At 39.6% G+C, this 23,178-nt stretch overlaps 1 protein-coding gene across 1 annotated transcript in view; it reads left to right on the plus strand.

The window, feature by feature from the left end:
• The window catches only part of DNAH8 (dynein axonemal heavy chain 8), a 367,281-nt gene that overhangs the window by 116,018 nt on the left and 228,085 nt on the right, over positions 1–23,178 (plus strand). Inside the window, exons 25-30 of the mRNA XM_049891307.1 lie at positions 620–695; positions 2,245–2,440; positions 11,590–11,786; positions 12,532–12,658; positions 16,831–17,066; positions 19,035–19,139. Of these exons, the coding sequence (XP_049747264.1) occupies positions 620–695; positions 2,245–2,440; positions 11,590–11,786; positions 12,532–12,658; positions 16,831–17,066; positions 19,035–19,139 (937 nt within the window). The remainder of the gene's footprint in view (positions 1–619; positions 696–2,244; positions 2,441–11,589; positions 11,787–12,531; positions 12,659–16,830; positions 17,067–19,034; positions 19,140–23,178) is intronic.

A 23,178-nucleotide genomic window follows, 5' to 3' on the forward strand; every position in this document is an offset into this window, starting at 1 on the left:
AATAGTTTGCAGCTCAGGTTTGCATCTTTCATTCTTTGCACTTGTGTATGTGTGTGTCTGTGCTTCCGGCTGTGCACCAGTGATGGTATTTAAAAAAAAAAAGATTGGAAGGTTTTGACTAGAAAACTCCTGTTTAATGTGTATATATATAAATGGAGGAATGAATGACAACAAAAACCAAACCCGTTGTTGTGGAGTTGATTCCGACTCGTAGCAACCCCTACAGGACAGAGTAGAACTGCCCCACAGGTTTTCCAAGGAGTGGCTGGTGGATTTGAATTGCTGACATTTTGGTTAGCAGCTGAGCTTGTAACCTCTGTGCTACTAGGCTCCAAACAAAGAATACCTTTAGTAAAAATATTGTTACATGATTATTACTGAGAGAAACATGAAAATGCCAAAAAATGTATTTGAGAGTAATATTTTATTTCTAAGAATATTAAATTTATTGTGTTTTCCTAGTTCTATGAACCTTATGGTTCTGTTATAAATAATATCTTCTTGTAATTCGATCTTTTATAAAGCAATCCTTATTTTTAGAATTGATGCTTGTAGCATAACAAGTTATTTAAGATGCTTTAGGTTAAGGTTTATCAGCGAAATGTCCATCTTATTACAGCCCTTATGGACGAAAGCGGTCAGAAGATATTATTTCCTTTATAAAAGCTGAAGTACATCTTGCCATTCCTAATGTAGTAAGTATTATCAAATACTCAAGGTAGTACAATGATATCTTGGTAATGTATTTAAAAAGTATTAGAAGCATTAGAACTGAACTATCATTTAGAGTAACCTATAACTTCATCTCAGTATTTAACAAAAATCAAAATGTTATCGTTTACATCTATTATAAAAAATTACTTCTGGATAGCTTTGGTGAAGGTTGGTATAAGCATCTGTTCTTCCATCAGTTAGCAAGTATCCTACAAGTCTTGCTTTTTATTGATTCAGACATTAAGTTATTTAAATAAAACCATCTCAGAGGCCCAAATGCCTACGCTAAACACACAACTGTGAGGTAAGAAATGGAAAGAAATCGCTTATGTCCTGAGCATCATGGATCCCCTCTGTCTTCCGGTGGCATGTATCTCCACCACTACCCTCAGTTGCTTATTGGCTTCTGGAACTCCAAGCCACACAAGATAACTGAGGTGCATCCTGTGATATGGGCCAAGGAAGGGTAAGGCCGGGCAAGAATGATCATTCTGTGCCTCACCTGGCACCATATCTATACTGTTTGGCCTCCCAGAGGATAGTTTCTTAGCTTGTTTGGCATATTTCAGAGAACCAAGGTCAGCATCTTGATGGTATAATTTCTTCAGTTGTTTTGCTCCATGGACATCCAACACATAGTCCACAGTTTTCTGCTACATCCAACCACCCTCACAGGGGTGGGGTAACAAGTACTGAGTTTGACCTTTCTACCCGTAGGAATTGATTGAATGGAAAAACTTCAGGGTAGATGTCTTAGTTACCTAGTGCTGCCATAACAGAAATGCCAGAAATTTCTGTTAAAAAACAAATTTATCTTCTCATAGTTCAGGCAGCTGGAAGTTCAAATTCAGGATGTGGGCCTAGGAAGAAGTCCTTCTTTGTCAGTAGCCCTGTGAGTTGCTTAGCATTCCTCGGTGTCCCGTGGTGTTTTTTGGCATTTGTCTTTCCCAGCGTGTGTCTCTGTGTCTATTCTATTGTTTCAATGACTTAGAAGTGATTAGGCTTAGGACCCTCCCTACTCTGGTGTGACCATATTAAGATTAAAAAAAGAAAACCCTTATTTCCAAACTGGGTCATATTATAGGCACCAAAAAGAAAACAACCCACTACCGTCGAGTCAATTCCAATTCAGAGTAACTCCATAGGACAGAGCAGGACTGCCCCATAGGGTTTTCAAGGCTGTAATCTTTACGGAAGCAGACTGCCACATCTTTCTCCTGCGGAGCAGGTGGTAGGTTTGAACTGCCGACCTTTTGGTTAGCAGCTGAGTGCTTAACCACTGTGCCACCAGGGCTCCTTATTACAGGACAGGGAGTAGGATTTCAGCACATATTTTTTGGTGGGGGGCACAATTCAATCCATAACAGTAAAGAAAGTCTGTAGCTCAGTCTTTAGCGTTCCACACCTCAAAGTAGCCTTCCACTGTGTCGAATGAGGCTTTCCCCACTTAGTGGGAGGTAGAGTGGCAGGAATCAGAGAAGTGGATTGTATGTACCAACAGTATTATGAACTTGTTTCTTTTTTCCACAGGTAATGGTTCCTAGTTTGGATGACATTCAGCAGGCCATTAACCGTATGATCCAGTTAACCCTGGAGGTCAGCAGAGGAGTGGCTCACTGGGGGCAACAGCAGGTCCGTCACATTAAGTCTGCAATTGTCAGCCCCACCCGTACCACTACTGACGTGACCCATCCAAGCACAGGAAAACAGATCAAGAAGGAAGAGAGTAAGAATGTTAAACAAATCTCAGATGAATAGAATCTTAGAATCATAATGATTAGAAAATTGTCTTTGGGCTTCTTCCTGACTTTGACAGCATATAGATTTTAAAAGTAATTTTTATGTGTTTTCTTGTTAAATTTTGCATTTGAACAAAAAAGTCACGTTATCCATCTTCTGTCTTAAATATAAACAAGCAGACATGTCTTTCCAGCTCTTGGTCATGAGTGCACAAGGATTTTAGTGCTGTTCTAGCATCATTTTAAATCCAAAGTAAAAAATTAAGTAAGCCTGAGTACTAATTCCACTTTTAGCATGTGTTTGGTCTGATAAACTTAATTTGCTGGAAGATGGTGGTTATAAGATTTAGGCCATGTGTTCTTCGTGCATAAAGTGTACATAAACTATTCCCTTAAGTAATTATGAATATGACAGCATTGTAACCAGGGAAATGTAAATTAAAAACAAGATATCATGTAACTTACACGAACAGATGGCCCAGACACCCATGTCACCTATCTATGTTGCATCAACAGTGATCTCTCAGCTCCCATCTATGGCCTCGTGGAGTGTTCCCTATAACCAGCTAACAGAGGATGAAAACTCTTAGGCCTGCCCTCTGTAAAATATAGAGACTCCTAGTGCCATCCACTCAGTTGATCCCAAGGGCCTCTCCATTAGCCAAGGGGTCTGGGAGAGAGGTGATCTCCTCTGGCACCATGGCATCTGGCAAGGGACTGAGGACGGGAGAGGCACCTGCTCCTATTTTGGTGTAAAATCTAAAATTAAGGCTTAATATTATGTGCTGCCTTGATGTTTGGTAAAATCAGGAGAGCCTCAAATGGCCTGAGTTTCCTCCCTCATGATTCTCCAATGGGTAAAGTCCCCTGGCCAGATAATTCTCCTTACCAAACAGACCAGGTACAGTTCCTGCTTATCCTTGAGTAGCAGGTTTCAGTTTCCTGCTGTTGCCGGGTGAAAACCCCAGGTTTTGCTCGGTGCAACTTGTTACAGCAAATAAACAAGAGGTAGAGGTGGGAGATCAGAAAGATGCCTTTATTCCATTGTACAAGGAAAGGAGCAATCCGGACTGCTGCCTCCAAGACTGCTCGCAGGCAGCTTGGGGAGGTGGGCTTTTACAGAGAGCAGACAAGGAAATGCAAATTCATCATGAATATTCAGGATTGACCTTCACACAGGCACTCAGAGCTTGGGGATGACTATGCCTTTTCTTTAGACAAGGGTTCTATCCTCCAGGATGGAGGCAAATGTTGATTTGAAGTCTCCACCCAGAGGCGAGTTGAGGCCATCTATGGCCTTTTCTGTGGTTATCTTGTCAAGGACAATTTCAGAAGAAAGTGCAGCTTATTTTGCTAGGTTTAGGAAGATAAGTCAGAGCAGGTGTCTCTTAGAAGGGTTGGGCTCTAAGGCTACCTGCCTCAGTGCTAGCCCATGGAATTATTCAAACAGGCCAATCACATTCTCCCATGGGAACCTAGGGGCATCCACCCTCCTGATACTTTAAAGCCTGCCTCCCATAGCCCCTGACTGTTCGCTCTGTTCCTGAGTACAACTTCCAGGTATCCCTGCATGGCCTGTGGTGTCCTCCTCCCCAAGGCTGTGAGTATATGTGACTAATATGCTTCTGTTAGTCTCATCAGTGCAATGTCAAGCATTGTGTGGTTGGCTATCCCTATGACCCTAGGGCAGGAATCCCTCCCTCACAGTGGGGTGAATAGGAGGTGATTAAAACACTGAGAACAAGTAAAGAGACTCAATTAGTAATTTAAAAACTTTCTACGAAGTAAAGGTGAGGCTTCAGTGGTGATTTCTAAATTCTCATACACTCTTCCAAAAAATAGAAGAGAAAGGAATACTTCCCAGCTCATCCTATGAGGCCAGTATTACCTTGATATCAAAACCAGGCAAAGACATCACAGGAAAATAAAACTACAGATTAATATTCCTTATGAATATAGATGTATATTTTTTCAACAAAATTCTAGCAAACTGAATCCACAACATTAAAAAGGAATTATACACCTTGACTAAGTTGTATTTATTCAAGGAATGCAAGGTTGGTTTAATACTGAAAAATCCATTAATGCAGTATCCCATAATAGAATAAAGGACAAAAACCATGTGGTAATTTCAATAGATAAATAGCATTTGACAAAATATAACACCCTCTCAAAAAATTAGGAATAGAAGGAAATTTCTTCAACCTGATAAAAGTCATCCCCCCGCTCAGAACAAAACAAACCACAAGTAACATCATATTTAATGGTAAAGACTGAATGCTTGCTTTCCTTCTAAGATAGGGAACGAGACAAGCTTGTACACTCTCACCACTTCTGCTCAACATTATATTGAATGCTCTAGGCAGGGAAATTTGGCAAGAAAAATAAATGAAAAGCATCCAGATTGGAAAGGAATAAATAAAACTATTTCTATTTTTAGGTGAAATAAAATTTCTATTTTTAGGTGACATGACTTAAAAAAAAATTTTTTTTATTGTACTTTAGATGAAGGTTTGTAGAGCGAACTAGTTTCTCATTCAACAATTAATACATATATGGTTTTGTGACATTGGTTGCCAACCCTACGACATTCTCCCCTTCTTGATCTTGAGTTCCCATTTACCAATTTTCCTGTCTTCTCCTGCTTTCTCGTCCTTACACCTGGGCTGGAATACCCCTTTAGTCTTGTTTTGTTTTATGAGCCTGTCTAGTCTTTGGCTGAAGGGTGAGCCTCAGGAGTGACTTCATTACTGAGCTAACAGGGTGTCCAGGGGCCATACTCTCAGGGTTCCTTCATTCTCTGTCAGACCAGTAAGTCTCGTCTTTTTTTTCTTTTTGGTGAATTAGAATTCTGTTCTACATTTTTCTTCAGCTCTGCCTGGGACCCTCTCCATTGTGATCCCTGTTAGAGCAGTTGGTAGTGGTAGCCAGGCATCATCTAGTTGAGGTGACATGATCTTAAAAATTCACAAAAAACTATTCCAAAACCAAACCAAATCCAGTGCCGTCGAGTCGATTCTGACTCATACCAACCCTATATTAGAACTAATAAATTCAGTATATCTATAGAATACAAGAATATAGGATACGAGTAATTGTATTTCTATGTACTAACAATGAACAATCTGAAAATTAAATTCTGAACATGATTTCTTTCATAATACCATCAAAATGAATAAAATAGCAATAAATTTAACAAAAGGAGCGCAAGACTTGCACGCTGAAAACTACAAAACACTGAAAGTAATTAAAGAAGCTCTAAAATGGGAAGATACCCCGTGCTCAGGAATCAGAAGAACTAATATTAGTAAAATGTCAGTACTTCCAAAATTAATCTACAGATCCGGCACAATCCCTATCAAAATCTGAGCTGCCTTTTTTGCAGATATTGATAAACCGATTCTAAAATTCATATGGAAAAGCAAGGGACCCAGAAAAGCCAAAATAATTTGAAGTGGATAAACAAGTTCTGGACTCAAATTTCTAGATTTTAAAACTTATTACAGTAATCAAGACAGTGTGGTACTGGCAGAAGGATGTACATATAGATCAACAAAATAGAATTAAAAGTCTACAAATAAACCTTTACATTTATAGTCAATTGACTTTGAGCGAGGGTGCCAAGACAATTCACTGGTGAGAGAGTAGTCTTTCAACATATGGCACTGGGACAACTGGATTTCCACATGCAAAAAAATGAAGTTGGATCTCTACCTCACACCACATATAAAAATCAATTCAAAATGTGTCAGAGACCTAAATGTAGGAGCTAAAACCATAAAACTCAACATAGGAGGAAATCTTCATGATTCTGGGCTAGCCAATGGTTTTCTAGATATGGCACCCAAAATACAAGTGACAAAGAAAAAAATAGGGTAATTGGACTTCATCAAAATTAAAACCTTTTGTCTTCAAAGGATACCATCAAGGAAGTGAAAAAACCCCACAAAATGAAAGAAAATATTTTTAAGTGTTTGATAAGGGATCTGTTTCCAGAAATATAAAGAGAGCTCTTGTAAGTCAAAAGTAAAAGACAAATTACCCGAATCAAAAATGGGCAAAGAATTTAAATAGACATTTCTCTAGACAAGATAATACAGATGGCCAATGAGCACATGAAATGATGCTCCGTATTATTAGGCATTAGGAATATTCAAACCAAAACCACAATGAAATACTAGTTCACGCTGACTAGGATAGCTAAATTAAAAAAGATAATAACAAGTGTTGGAGAGGATGTGGAGAATTTAGAACCCTCATACGTTTCTGGTGGGGATATAAAATGGTATAGCCGCTTTGGAAAATAATTTGGCAGTTCTTCAAAATGTTAAACGTAGTGTTACCATATAACCCAGCAATTCCTCTCCTAGGTATATACCCAAGAGAAATAAAAATATCTATGTCCATACAAAAACTTGTATACTTATGTTCATAGCAGAGTTATTCATGATAGCCAAAAAGCGGGAAGACCTGAGTGTCCATCAGCTGATGAATGGATAAACAAAATGTAGTGTAGCCATGCTGTGGAATATTATCTGGCCATAAAAACGAATGAAGTACAGATATATGTAACAACGCAGATGAACCTTGAAAACGTTATGCTAAGTTAAAGAAGCCAGTCACAAAGGAGCATGTATTATATGATTCCATTTATATGAAATATCCAGAAAAATTAATTCTATAGAGACAGAAAGTAGATTACTGGTTGCCAGGGGCTACAGAAGGGGAGAATAGAGAGTGACCGCTAATGAATATTGTTGTTGTTAGATGCCGTTGAGTCGGTTCCGACTCATAGCAACCCGATGTACAACAGAACGAAACACTGCCTGGTCCTGGGTCATCCTCACAATTGCTGTTATGCTTGAGCCCATTGTTGCAGCCACTGTGTCAACCCATCTCATCAGGGTCGTCCTCTTTTTTGCTCACCCTCTGCTCTACATGATGTCCTTCTCCAGGGACTGGTCCCTCCTGATAATATTTCCAAAGTGTGTGAGACGAAGTTTTGCCATCCTTGCTTCTAAGGAGCATTCTGGCTGTTCTTTCAAGACAGATTTGTTCATTCTTGTGGCAGTCCATGGAATATTCAATATTCCATACCATAATTCTCCAACACCATAAATCAAAGACATCAATTCTTCCTTATTCATTGTCCAGCTTTCACATGCATATGAGGTGATTGAAAATACCAGGGCTTGGGTCAGGCTCACCTTAGTCCTTAAAGTGACATCTTTGCTTTTTAACCCTTTAAAGAGGTCTTTTGCAGCAGATTTGCTAATGGATACGGGGTTTCTTTTCTTTTTTTTTAACTTTTTTTTAAAATTATGGTTTAGGTGAAAGTATACAGAGCACATTAGTTTCTCATCAAACAATTAATACACGTATTGCTTTGTGACGTTGGTTGCCAACCCTGCGATCTGTCCACACTCTCCCCTTCTCAGCCTTGGGTTCCTCGTTTTCATTGGTCCAGCCTTCCGGTGCCCCTTGCCTTCTCTTCCTGGCCCTGGGCTGGTGTGCCCATTTAGTTTCATAGACATAGCTGAGCTATGTGTACTATTGGGGTTTCCTATTGGGATGATGCAGATGTTCTAAAATTTGTGACATTTGTGCAATTCTGTGTTTATACTGTAATTGTCGTTAGTTGCCACAGAGTTGATTCCGACTCATGGCAACCTCATGTGTACAGAGTAGAACTGTGCTCCATAGGGTTTTCAAGGTTGTGACCTTTTGGAAGCAGATCACTAGGCCTCTCTTCCAAGGTGCCCCTGGGTGGGTTTGAACCGCTAACCTTTCAGCTAGTAGTTGAGTGCTTAACCATTTGTACCACCCAGGGACTCCCTGTGATTACCCTAAAACCATTGAACTTTACACTTAAAAGCGGTGAATTATATGCTATGTGAAAGGTATCTCCATAAAGGTGTTATATCAAAAAACAAAAAAGAAACCTGAAGCAAAAGGATAGCCAACAGCTAGGAATTGATAACTTTGGGAGGCGACATGAGAGTTTATTTGTTATTCTCTGAACTTTTTTTGTTTCAAATGTTCTGTAATTATGAAAGCCCTGAAAATGAAAAACAAACAACAAACAACAAACCACCCAAACCCACCCTAATTGAGAAGAGACCAAGGAGTTGTGTTGCTGGATTCTAGTTTGGTGTGCAGGCACTTTAAGCCCAACAGAGGCTCACGTGTGTGCGGTGTGGGACCCGGGGCCAAGGGCAGACGGCCTGACAGATGGCCTGGCCTTGTACCCTACCTGTACCATTTCTTCTGCGTTCTTACACATCCTTAGTTTCACTCAACTTGTTTCTTTGCCAACCCCTTATTTAAATACTACCAGGACTCTGGGTTCTTGAATATTTTCCTAAGCTGGGCTTCTAACTTCCCTTAAAATTTGAATGCAGATAATGTGGTTTTTGTCACTCTCTGGTTGGCAGTATGATAGGAACTGAAGCCAAGATGACTTTATACCCATATTCTCCTTTACCCCTCTGCCAGATTCCACGATTGACCACTAGGTGGAGTATTGTGTAGCCATTAAAATAATCATCATGGCAGCTGTAACCTAAGTCAAGGAGCCTTGGTGGTGCAGTGGTTAAAGAGCTTGGCTGCTAACCAGAAGTTTGGCGGTTGGAACCCTCCAGCTGCTCCGTGGGAGAAAAATGTGGCAGTCTGCTTCCATAAAGACTACAACCTTGGAAACCCTATGGGGCAGTTCTACTCTGTCCTGCAGGTTGTTATAGGTCAAAATTGACTCAACAGGAATGGGTTTTTTTAGTCTAACTCAATAGTTTATGGCATAATTTTATATTTTTCAAAAGCATAACCCAAAATTGCATATAAATTCTGATTAAAAAAGAAAAATTTTCTTTCTTTTTTAATTCTGATTAGAACTGAGTAAAATGTGCATGTGTTCTGGAAGGAAAAATAGAAGGAAATAAAATAGTTTATGTGTTAAATTAGTAGGATTTAGGGTGAATTCTTAAAAGTTTTCTTTAATTTTCTTTTAATTAAACTCACACCTTATATATATATACATATATATTTTTTAATTGAAATATGGTTAAATATATGACAAAATAAAAGAGCTCTCTCAAAACCAAAAACATCATTAACACAATTCTACGGAGTAATAAAAGCTGTCTTAAGTATTGTAGATTGGATTGTGGGAAGGATTAAAAAAAAAAAAGAACTGTGCTTCCTTGCTATCAAGGGGCTCATAGTGAAGAGGACTTGATAGAAATATAATTACAGTACAACGCTAAGTCCCGCATCAGAGGCGTTTGCAAAGCTGCCTGGGCATAGAGGTGAAAACAGAAGAGAAAAATCAGGAAGTGACATTTGAGGTAGGTCTTGAAGGATAAGCTGTGATTTGGCAGATAGAGAAAGCAAGTTTCAGATAGGAGGAATAGACTCTGATGCTAAGGAGTTTAGACTTGAACCTGTAGTTGAGGTGTTGGAAATTCAAATCCGTAGAGGTTAATGTGAATCGGTGACCTGGGCTTAGAGGCCAGTAAAGGATGTCCCTGGTAAAGACTACTGAGCTTCAGCTAACTGTTGCTGGACGTTAGCAACAATTAGCTGAAGCTCAGTAGTCTTAAGTAGTTTTAAGATTATACTATCTTAAAAGAGAGTTTAGAAATCAGGAATTTCATGTGAAATCCTGTGATTTTTGATTATTAACAACTGTCTTTTAAAAAAGAGCTGTGTACCAAAAAAAGCCTCAAACCTGTTGCCATCCCGTCGATTCCCACTCATAGCGACCCTATACAACAGAGTAGAACTACCCCATAGGGTTTCCAAGGCTGTAATCTTTATGGAAGCCGACTGCCACATCTTTCTTCCAAAGAGCAGCTTCTGGATTTGAACTGCCAACCTTTTGGTTAGCAGCCAAGCACTTAAACACCACACTACCAAACCAAAACTAAACCCATTGCTGTCAAGTTGATTCCGACTCATAGTAACCCCATAGGGCAGGGTAGAACTGTCCCATAGAGTTTCCAGGGAGCGCCTGGTGCATTCGAACTGCTGACCTTTGGTTAGCAGCTGTAGCTCTTAACCACTATGCCACTGGCCAAACAAAAATATCTGTGTGGTTTCTGCTTGGTAGAGAATGTTTGAGAGTCTTTGATCAGGAGAGTGACATGACCAGATTTGTGTTTTGGCAAGAGATGTTTATAATAATGGTTAATACTGTGAAACCTGTGAAAGCCAGAACTCGACAGGATTGCCTTGTTTTTCTGGATCTTGCAAGTGTTCTGCCTTTGTGTGGGTAAGAGAGCAGTCTCACCACTTTTCTAGCACTCGTTTTAGTGGGAAATATTTGAGTTTTCCTTCTCTGACAGGTTTCCACATTACACAGGTTTTGGCTTTTGCAGATTTTACTGTCGTTATTGCGTGATCTCTACATACTAGATGTTGAGCTGAGGACGAACATATGTCGTCTCCTTTAATCCTCACAGTGAATCTGTAAAAGCTGAATAACTGGCCTAAGGTCATCTGGAATTGACTCAACGGCGACTAACGACAACAAGCTCATTTGAGTAATTTGTGTGGTGCTTCTTGCCCTTAACTGCTGTGCTATCATGCGGAATAGCAATTTTAATTCTTTCAACTTTCAACTCTTTAACTTTTCTTTGGAGTCCCTGGGTGGTGCAAGTTGTTAATGTGTTCGACTGTTAACCGAAGGGTTGGAGGTTCAAATCTACCCAGAGGTGCCTTGGAAGAAAGGCCTGGCGATCTCCTCCTGAAAAATCAGCCACTGAAGACCCTATGGAGCACAGTTCTACTCTGACACACATGGGGTTGCCATGAGTTGGAGTCCACTCAATGGCAACTAGTAACCTTTCTTTGGAGAACTCTTTTTTCCTCCCTTTATTTTACTTTCTGGCTCTTTAGTTATTGTCTTTCTAATCTCCTCTCTGAATAACACAGGTTTTCCACGTGAAAAAAACGTAGACCTCCAAATCTGACACAATAGTTTAATAAGTAAAGATATCAAGAGAATGGGTCATAATTACTCCGAGGAAGAGTCTTTAAGAAAATACAGTTGGAAAAAATCTGCAAATATTAAAACTGATAGTATTTAAAGTTGAATAGAGAAGTTATTTATAGTACAAAAAAAAAAATCCCTTTTCAGGATCTTTTGAAGAAATTATTCCTGCGAGGAAACTGAAGAACTTTTACCCCGGCGTAGCGGAGCACAAGGATATTTCTAAGCTGGTCCTCCTCCTCTCATCCTCTGTGAATTCTCTACGAAAGGCGGCTCACGAAGCCCTGCAGGACTTTCAAAAGTACAAGACTCTCTGGACGGAAGACCGAGATGTGAAAGTGAAGGTATATTCAGTTGGTGGTAAAAGACTGTGATGTAGTTTGGGTTTTAAATGTTTATATCTAACTCCAAGGAAATACCAGTGATAATGACAGGGACTGATGAGAAGAGAACTATAAATACCAAGCACCTGACATGTTATCCCGTGTGTTCTTACATTGACCCTCTAAGGCAGTTGATAACAATGATGCTCACACAAATTTAATTAAATTTGCTTAAACAGTTGAGCACCAATTATGTACCAGGTACCGCCCTGAGGCCAGGTATACAAGGATGAGTCACACTTACATTGAGTCACACTTACAGCTGTCTTTTTGGTCACAGACTCGGGAACTTTAGCTCTCTGAATAATGATCATAATAGGCCGTGAAACTCCCTCGAGTAGCCTCCGCTCTCAGTACTACCAGGATATTCCATTCTTTACTGAGCCTGTGGCATAATAGCACACACAAGAGTAAAAGTATATAAAAATATAGTTTTCTAATTTGACTATTACAGTGAAACCTGTGAGAGCTGGAACTCCACGGGACTGCCTTGTTATTACAGGTCTTGCAGGTTTTCTGCCTTTGACAGAGTACAGTCTTACCACTTTTCTATTGCTTGTTTTAGTAGAAAATATTTGCATTTTCCCTCTCTGACAGGTTTCTGCCTTACACAGGTTCTGGCTTTTGCAGGTTGTACTGTGTAAGTATAAGATTTATACTATCAAAAAATTTAACAAAACATTGATTAAGTGTTGCTTTCCTACAGGAGTTTTTGGCTAACAACCCCTCTCTGACTGAAATCCGATCAGAAATCCTACACTATGCTACTTTCGAGCAGGAGATTGAAGAGCTGAAGCCGATTATTGTCGTAGGAGCACTCGAATTGCATACAGGTATTTGAAAAATATTGATTGTGCAAAGTATCTGTATTCTCAGGAACCAAAACCTAACTCATTGCTGTCGAAATGATTCTGACTCACTGCGACCCTAAATGACAGAGTAGAACTGCCGCATAGGGTTTCCAAGGCTGTAAATCTTCACGGAAGCAGACTGCCACATCTTTCTCCCACAGAGCGGCTGACGGGTTTGAACCATCAACATTCTGGTTAGCCGCTGAGCACTTAACCACTGTGCCACTAGGGCTGCTTTTGTATTTTCATATGGAATATTATTTTGCAAGCCATTATTAAGTTGGTACAATATTATAAATGTTAAAATTTGGGACCACCAATATTGTTTATACATGCACACACACACACACGCACACACTACACAGGCTGATTCTTTAATACGGCATTCAGACAACTAAAACTACAGATGAAACTCTTTTTCTGGTTATTATGTAAAACATTACATGGGCATTATGTAAAACAGTTTGAGATCTCCTGAGATGTTAATTAATTCACTTGGGATTGAGTGTCAAATGACGATGGGGCCATCACTTAAAATCTGAAATAAAAAGACAAAGCTGAATTTATTGCTTACTATAAAAAAAATTTTTTATATGTAGTAAGGAAACCCTGGTGGCGTAGTGGTTAAGTGCCACGGCTGCTAACCAAAGGGTTGGCAGTTTGAATCCGCCAGGCGCTCCTTGGAAACTCTATGGGGCAGTTCTACTCTGTCCCATAGGGTCGCTATGAGTCGGAATCGACTCGACGGCACTGGGTTTGGTTTTTGGTTTTGGTATATGTAGTAAAAACCTGTTGGCATCGAGTCACCCTCATGGTGCGGTGGTTAAGCATTTGGCTTCTAACCAAAAGGTTGGCAGTTCAAATCCACCAGCCACTCCTTGGAAACCCTATACGACAGTTCTACTCTAGCCTATAGGGTTGCTATGAGTCAGAATTGACACAACGGCAACGGGTTTGGTTTTTGGGTAGTGTAAACGGTTAGGGAACTTGGCAGCTAACCAAAAGGTTGGCAGTTAGAAGAAAGGCCTGGTGATCAACTTCCAAAAAACCAGACGTTGAAAACCCTACGGAGAACAATTCTAACACGACACACATGGGGTTTCTGTGAGTTAGCGTCCACTTGGCAGCAACTTTTATTTATTGATTTTTAATATATATGGTAAGGGGAACTACGCTTGTCAGGCATAGTGGTCCCAGCAGAGCAGACTGCTGATGTTATACAGAGTGGGCAGCATGACGTTCCAGGGTTGTGGGTGTAACTAGCTTGGCAGCATCTGTAGAAGCATGGCTACCGAGAGGGAGACCCTTGTTAATTGGTTGGCGCTCAGAGGCAGGTTTATTGAAGTGAGTCTCTCCTGATTTGGTTGACTTTCAGAAGGGAGGGGCTGACATTGACTGGCTTGAGAAATCATATGAACTCACATGAGTTGTTTCATTGGGTGGATTTAAAACCAATTCTGGTGGCTACTTGCTACCACGATCGCAAAATATCAGTTTTGTCCTAGAATTTGTGGGCAGAATTTTATTGCAGAGAATTTTTGAGTTACCTATTTTCCCTCAGTTAAGTATATTTAAGTATAATATACCTTAAGTATATTTTCAAATCTGCTCTCAGGAAGTCAGTATAACAGTGGCTCTAGAATTTGCCTACGTAGGTTACTTGACCTCATTAACCTCTATTTCCTCTCCAAATTGGTGACAATGACAATATCTACCCCATTAACTACTTCATATGAGGCGTTTAGCCATATATGGTCTGTGCTTATCTTCAGTCATCTTGCTGATACCTGAATGAAAAAAAAATCTGTTGCCGTTGAGTCGATTCAACTCATGGTGACCCTATGGGCAGAGTAGAACTGCCCCATAGGATTTCCAAGGCTCTAATCTTTACAGAAGCAGACGGCTACATCTTTCTCCCCTGGAGTGGTGGCTGGTGGGTTTGAACCACCTACCTTTCAGTTAGCAGCTGAGTGCTTAACCACTGCACCTCCAAGGATCCTTACTCCCACTAGGATGACTAAGATAAAAACCACAACAAAGCAAAACAGAAAATAACAAATGTTGGTGAGAATGTGGGGAAATTGGAACCCTTATCCATTTCTGGTGGGAATGCAAAATGGTACAGCCATTATGGAAAACAGTGTGGTAGTTCCTCAAAAACTAAAAATAGAACTACCATGTTGTTGCTGTATGCCATTAAGTGGATTCTGACTCACTGGGACCCTATAGGACAGAGTAGAACTTTCCCACAGAGTTTCCTAGGGTGTAATCTTTTTGGGAGCAGATCACCAGGTCTTTCTCCTGAGAAGCTGCTGGTGGGTTCAAACCATCAGCCTTTTGGTTAGCAGTTGAGTGCTTAACCAGTGTGCCACCAAGGCTCACACTTAGCATAAAAAAACCAAAACCAAACTGGTTGTCCTGTAGTTGATTCCGATTAGTAGCGACTCTATACAACAGAGGAGAACTGCCCCAAGGAGCAGCTGGTGGATTTGAATTGCTGACCTTTTGGTTAGCAGCTGAGCTCTTAACCACTGCGCCACCAGGGCTCCATACTTAGCACACACACAAAAAAAAACCATTGCCATCAAGTCAATTCCGACTCATAGCAACCTTATAGCATAGTACCTGGCAAATAGTTGATATTCAATAAATCGTATTATTACTGCTATTATTATTACATATACCAAGAAGGGATTTAACCTGGGAAAGAGTTGCAGATACTTGAGAGGATTGTTTAGCTAGAAATCAGAAGCTATACATCAGGGACAAAGATTACAAGAAGTTCTGTAGAGTTTTAGAAATTGTACTCTTCCTGTTGTTTATTCTTTTTATCTCCTGTTTTCTCCTCATACTGATTAGCACTGTGATACTTAACACAAAAAGCAACTGTAGTATAGCATTATGGTGGACCAGGCTACTTATTTTTAGTGAGAAGAAACTAAAAAATGGAATAGTTATAAAGATAGGGGAAAACCAAAACCAAACCGAACCCACTGCCGTTGAGTAGATTCCAACCCATAGTCACCCTACAGGACAGAGTGGAACTGCCCCATAGAGTTTCCAAGGCCGTAAATCTTTACGGAAGCAGACTGCCACATATTTCTCCTGCAGAGCAGCTGGTGGGTTCAAACTGTTGACGTTTCGGTTAGTGGTTGAGCACTTAACCACTGTGCTACCAGGGCACCAAAGATAGGGGAAGGCAGACTGAATTCCTGGAGTCTGAGGAAATGAAGAGGCCCATGAGGCATGTGCCTCATGGGATGTGATCTCACAGCCTCAATCAACAAATTTAGTGTGTGGTTCTTCTCAGGCTACACTTCCCTTTGCTCATTACTCCTGTTGGAAGTTGGGAAGGGAACAGTCAATATTTTAAGCCTGGCAGGGCTGGGGAGTAAAGGGGTGCTGAGAGGAGAAAAGAGGAATGGGCAAGGATTGGTAAAGTTGACTAGTTAGAGCTGTTTTGTTTGCAAGGAACAGATATCCATTTAAGCTACATTAAGGGAAATAAGGTACATTACAGAATCCACAACTGGGCCTTAGGAATGGACCAGAACCAGGGGCAGTATGGGAAACTGAGGAAGTCTTTTCCCTCTGCCTTTCCTTTCTTCTCTCTGGTCATGATTTTTTCTGCTTCTGGACTCCCAGGAAGGACTCCGATTGATCCTTAATAGGTCAAGATTGATCTGGACAGTCAGCTAGGCCTAGGATATGCCCTAATCATTGGATGAGGTGAGGAGTGTTGTGACTAGAAAACTGAACGTAGGGTTTGGCAGATAAAACAATAGATTTCACTCCACTGTGTGAGATTACCTAGAGGAAAACGGGGGAATGAGTAAGGGCTGCTAATAGGATGGCCAGAAACCCAGCAAGGATAGTGCTAGAACTAATTTCAGAAATTATTCCTCGTAGGTTATAGTGCCCTTCTCATGCATAGCTTAACATACTCCATGGGGATAGGAAGTCTTCAAAATCTATTGTGTATTTTACCCTTCCAGCACATCTAGTTTAGACTAACCACATTTCAAAAAGTGCTCAATAGCCACACATGGCTAGTGACTATGGAATTGAACAGCAGTTCTAGATGCTCAGTTACACATGTGAGAGTTTCAGAATATCAATTGTATTCCATCTTGATCTTTTCTTGTCTTCACCAGAGCCGATGAAATTGGCCTTATCAATTGAGGCCAAGGCATGGAAGATGTTGCTCTGCCGATATCTGAATGAAGAATACAAAAAGAAAATGTCAGACATGATAGCATTTATCAATGAATACTTAAAAAAATTATCTAGGCCTATTCGTGATTTAGATGATGTCAGGTTTGCAATGGAAGCCTTGGCTTGTATCCGTGATAATGAAATTCAAATGGACATGACTTTGGGACCAATTGAAGTAAGACATGATTGCCTTTTTCTTTCTCGAAATGTTATTTATTAATTTTTCTTGGGAATAGAGACACACTAAAGTGATTCTGTTAATGTATTTCTTCATCTACTTTATGGTACATTCTGCCTGTTCCTGATGTTGGTGTCTTTGGGAGAATTTTGATAATTATCAATAGTGAACAGTAAACAAAGGAATATTAATATATTAATCATGCTGTACTGGCCTAGATAATGTTTACTTTTCAATACTGGCACCAACATTTTATGGAAAGAAATGGTTGCATTCTCTCATGTCAATCCCAGCATATTAGGCAATTCCCCAAATATCTTTGACTTTCCTTAGAAACCAGTTAAATATCTCACTCCTGACCAGTGGCATACCAAAGGCCAGGTGGTGGGAGCCATCCACCCAGGCTGAAGTGTAAGTTGGAGCAATTATTTGGAATGTAGGTCAATAAAAGATTTTTTTTTCAGGTAAGAGTATTACATTAGTTTTCTACTACTGCCGTAACAAATTACTACAAATTGAGTGACTTATAATAATACGCATTTATTATCTTACAGTTCTGGAGGTCAGAAGTCCAAAAATGGGTCTTACGGGGCTAATACAAGGCATGGGTAGGGTTGTATTGGAGGCTGTGGGGGAGAACCCATTTGTTGCCTTTTCCAGCTTCTGGAGGCTGCCCACATTCCTCCGCTCATGGCCCCCTCCAGCAGTGACATTACTCCTGCCTCTGCGTCTGTTGTCACATCTCCTCTGACTCTTCTGTCTCCCCTCTTTCCCTTATATAAACTTGTTGCTGTTGACTCTATTCCGACTCATGGCAACCCTATAGGACAGAGCAGACCTGCCTTGTAGGGTTTCCAAGGAGTGGCTGGTGAATTCTAATTGCTGACCTTTTGGTTAGCAGCAGAGTTCTTAACTCAGGGCTCCTTAACACAGCGCCACTAGGGCTCCTTTCGTTGTATAGACCTTGGATTACATTGGGCCCACCTGTTAATCCAGGATAATCTCTCCATCTCAAGATCCTTAATTGAATCACATTTGCAAAAATTCCTTTGGCCATTTACGGTAACATATTCATAGGTTCTGGAGATGAGGATGTAGACATCTTTGGGAGGGGGCATTTTTCTGTCTACCCCAAGTATTTTGTCATTGACATTGTTCAGAATTTCTAGCTCATGGTGATAATAGATTAGACAGACTCTTAATTGATATTATTATTGTTTTTAAATTCTCTGTGGACTCTGTACCCCCTTATTGCCTGCAGTGGCTGGGAAAGATCACTTCCCCTGCCTCCTCGTGGTATCCAATGCTCATGACTGTGTTATGCTTTCTTGAATCTAATTAGAATTTATACTCCGTGGTAGCTAATGAGTTTCATGCTTTTATTATTTCTTTAAATTCTAGTTTTTGGAATTTGCAGACCACCTCAAGAATTAATAAACTATCATATAATTTTTTTCATGATTGCAGAAGCTTAATTTTTCAACATGAATTCTCCTAGTAAAGCCAGTCACCAGTCTACCCCTTTAATTATTTAAATTTCTTTTCTTTGGAGTATCTACCACATTGTCATTTTATTCCATTCTTTATATAGCCAACCCATATTTTATTAGAGTATGATAAAATATCTTGCATAGTGTTGGCACAAGATCAAGGAAGAAAGAGCCAGAAAATGACTCTGTAGTATCTGCTAGGATGGAATTTCTCAATGTGATCTGCCTACATACATCTCCATCAGAATCACCTAAATGCTTATTAAACTCAGATTTCAGGACCTCAGATCTAGAATCAGTATGTGGCGGTTGGTGAGAGTCTACAAGTGCTTTTTACACGTTTAATTTGGGGAACCACTCTTCTAGAATATGCTCTTCTCTGCTAAGATACAGGATTACTTTTCTGGAAGGCATCTAAGTCATTTGGCAATTGCTTTCCCTTCTGATGTTTCTCAACTCCACCTCTACTTCTCAGGAGGCTTACGCGATTTTAAACAGATTTGAAGTTGAAGTAACTAAAGAGGAATCAGAAGCAGTTGATACCTTGAGATATTCTTTCAACAAATTGCAGAGCAAAGCTGTAAGTAAAAATTTAATTACCTTGTTTTTATTTCATACTTTTTTAGGCCTAATACATATCACTTACAACAGTTTTATTGGGATATAATTCACGTACTGTAAAAGTCTCCATTTTAAAGTATACAATTCAGTGGTTTTTAGTATCTTCACAGAATTGTGCAGCCATCACCATTATCTAATTTTAAAACATTTCCATCACCCCAAAAAGAAACCTCATACACAGTAGCAGTCACTCCCCATTTCCCTCTCACTCTACCCCCTGGCAACTGATAATCTACTTCCTGTTTCTGTGGATTTGCCTTTTCCGGGCATTTCGTATAAATGGAACCATACAATATGTGGTCTTTTGTAACTGGCTTGTGTTACTCAACATAATGTTTTCAAGGTTCATTCGTAGTGTAGCATATACCAGTACTTCATTACTTTTAAAGAAATTTTATTATGGTAAAATATAAAATGACATAAAATTTGCCATTTTTAAGTGTACAATTCATTGACCTTAATTGCATTCACAGTGGTGTACAACCATCACCACTATCTATTTCCAGAAATATTTCATCACCCCAAACAGAAACTCTGTGTCAATTAAGTAATAAACCCCTATTCTCCCCTCCTCCAGCTCCTACTAACCTCTAATCTACTTTATGTCTCCATAAATTTGCCTATTTTGTTTATTTCATGTAAGTGGGATCATATATTTGTCCTTTTGTGTCTAGCTTATTTCACTTAGCATAATGTTTTCAAGGGTCATGTACGTTGTAGCATGTATTAGAGCTTCATTTCTTTTAATGGTTGAATAATATTTCATTGTGCGTAAGGACCACATTTTGTTTATCCGTTCATCTGTGAATAGACATTTGTGTTGTTTGTACCTTTTGGCTACTGTGAATAATGCTGCAGTGAATACTGGTATACAAGTGTCTGTTTGAGTCTCTGCTTTCAATTCTTTTAGGTGTATACCTATGACTATACTTTCTGGGTCATGTGTTAATTCTATGATAAACTTTTTTGAGGAACTACCAGACTGTTCCTAGAGCAATACCTGAGGGTTTCAATTTCTCCACTTCCTTGCCAAAATTTGTTATTTTCTAATTTTTTAAATAATAACTACCCTAATAGGCCACCATCTGTCTGTTAGTTCATTGTACCGTGGTAGCTTGCGTGTTGCTCTGAGGCTGGAAATGGATGGAGTGAAACTTTTGGGACCTTCATTTGTTGATGTGGCACTATTTGAAATGAGAAGAAACAGCTGCATATGTCCATTAGTAACTGGTGAATGTGGAATGTACAAACTGAATCGAGGAAAATTAGAAGTTGTCAAAAATGAAATGAAACGCTGGGAGATCAATATTCTAGACATTAGTGAGCTGAAATGGACTGACGCTGGCCATTTTGAATCAGGTAGTGATATGGTCTGCTATGCCTGGAAAGATAAATTGAAGAGGAAAGGTGTCACATTCGTAGGCAAAAAGAACATTTCAAGATCTATCCTGAAGTACAGCACTGTCAATGATAGGATAATATCCGTATGTTACAAAAAACAGCAGTTAATATGACTATTATTCAAATTTATGCACCAACCATTAATGCCAAAGATGAAGAAATTGAAGCCTTTTACCTACTTCTGCAGTCTGAAATTGATGAAACATGTGATCAAGTTGCATTGATAACAACTATGCTTGGAATGTGGAAGTTGGAAACGAAGAAGAATCAGTAATTGGAAAATATGGCCTGGGTGATAGAAATGACACTGAAAATCACATGATAGAAATCTGCAAGATCAATGACTTATTCATTGGAAATGCCTTTTTTCAACAACATAAACAGTGACTATACACATGGACCTCGCCAGATGGAATACACAGGAATCAAATCAACTATATTTGTGGAAAGAGATGGCAGAGAAACTCAATATCATTGGTCAGAACAAGGCCAGGGGCCAACTGCAGAACAGACCACCAATTGCTCATATACAAGTTCAAGTAGAAGCTGAAGAAAATTAAAACAAGTCCATGAGAGCCAAAGTATGACTTTGAATATATCCTGCTTGAATTTAGAAACCATCCCAAGAGTAAATTTGACTCACTGAACACTAATGACCGAAGATCAGACAAGTTGTGGGATGACATCGAGGATGTCATATATGAAGAAAGTTATTTACTTCTTAGGGTTGCCATTAAGAAGACAAGGAAGAAAGAAAAGAACAAAACGGATGTCAGAAGAGACTCTGAAACTGGCTCTTGAACGTAGAGTAGCTAAAGCAAATGAAAGAAATGATGAGTAAAAGAGCTGAACAGAATATTTCAAAGGGTGGCTCAAGAAGACAAACTAAAATATTACAGTGAAATGTGCAGAGCCTGGAGTTAGAAAAAGGGAAGAGCATGCTCGGCATTTCCCAAACTGAAAGAACCGAAGAAAAAATTCAAGCCTCAAGTTGCGATATTGAAGGATTATGTGGTCAAAAAATTGAATGACACAGGAAGCATCAAAAGAAGTTGAAAGGAATACACAGAGTCACCGTACCAATAGGAATTAGTCGATGTTCAATGATTTCAGGAGGTGGCATATGATCAAGAACTGATGGTATTGAAGGAAGAAGTCCAAGCTACACTGAAGGCATTGGTGAAGAACAAGGCTGTAGGAATTGACAGAATACCAGTTGAGATGCTTCGACAAACAGGTGCAACGCTGGAAGCGCTCACTCCTCTATGCCAAGAAATTTGGAAAACAACTACCTGGCCAGCTGTCTGGAAGAGATCCATATTCATGCCCATTCCAAAGAAAGGTGATCCAACAAAAAAAAAAATGTGAAAACTACTGAGCAATATCATTAATATATGTAAGCAAAATTTTGCTGAAGGTAATTCATACATGGCTGCCACCATCCCTCCATAGGGAACTGCCAGAAATTCAAGCCAGATTCAGAAAGGATGTTTCTAATGTCAGATGGACTTTGGCTGAAAGCAGAGAATACCAGTGTTTTATTGACTGTGCAGAGGTATTCAACTGTATGAATCAGAGCAATTATGGTTAATATTGAGAAAAATGGGAAATTCTGTAACACTTAATTGTGCTCATGAGGAACCTGTACATAGACTAAGAGGCATTTGTTCAAAGAGAACAAGGGGATACTGAGTGTTTTAAAATCAAAAAAGGTGTACACCAGGGTTGTATCCTTACACCATACTTATTCAATCTGTATGCTGAGCAAATAATTGGAGAAGCTGGACTATATGAAGAAGAACAGGGCATTAGAATTGGAGGAAGACTCATTAACAACCTGCATTATGCAGATAATACAACCTTGTTTGCCGAGAGTGAAGAGGACTTGAGGCACTTACTGATGAAGATCAAAGACCATAGCCTTCACTGTGAATCACACCTCAACATACATAAAACAAAAATCCTCACAACTGGACCAAAAAGCAGCATTGTAATAAACGGAGAAAATATTGAAGTTGTCCAGGATTTCATTCTACTAGGATCCACAATCAAGGCCCATGGAAGCAGCAGTCAAGAAATCAAACAATGTATTGCATTGGGCAAATCTGCTGCAACAGACCTCTTTAAAATCTTAAAAAGCAAAAATGTCACTTTGAGGACTAAGATGTGCCTGACCCCAGCCATGTTCTTTTCAGTTATCTCATATGCATGTAAAAGCTGGACAATGAAAAAAGAAGTAAAAAGAATTGATGCGTATGGGTTATACTGTTGGTGAAGAATATTGACTATACATGCCATGGACTGCCAGTATGAACAAATCTGTCTTGGAAGAAGTATAGCCAGGATGCTCCTGGGCCTATAGTAGTAACAGTGACAGCCTCATCAGGGTCCACTGGAAAACTTATTTCAAGCTGCAGTTACAGGGTAGATTACTTTACCTCTTGAGTCATGTGCTAGAATGATTTGAGTTCCCTGTTGGCACATTTGGTTTGTTTATTTTTATTACAGACAGCACTACAGAGATATCTTTGCACATGTAAGACACCTGTGAGGTAGTTCTCATTTTAATAGATTACTTTCACCCTAATGCTGAGTAT

Source organism: Elephas maximus, chromosome 1 (assembly GCF_024166365.1).
Source record: "Elephas maximus indicus isolate mEleMax1 chromosome 1, mEleMax1 primary haplotype, whole genome shotgun sequence".
NCBI classification, from domain to species: Eukaryota; Metazoa; Chordata; class Mammalia; order Proboscidea; family Elephantidae; genus Elephas; species Elephas maximus.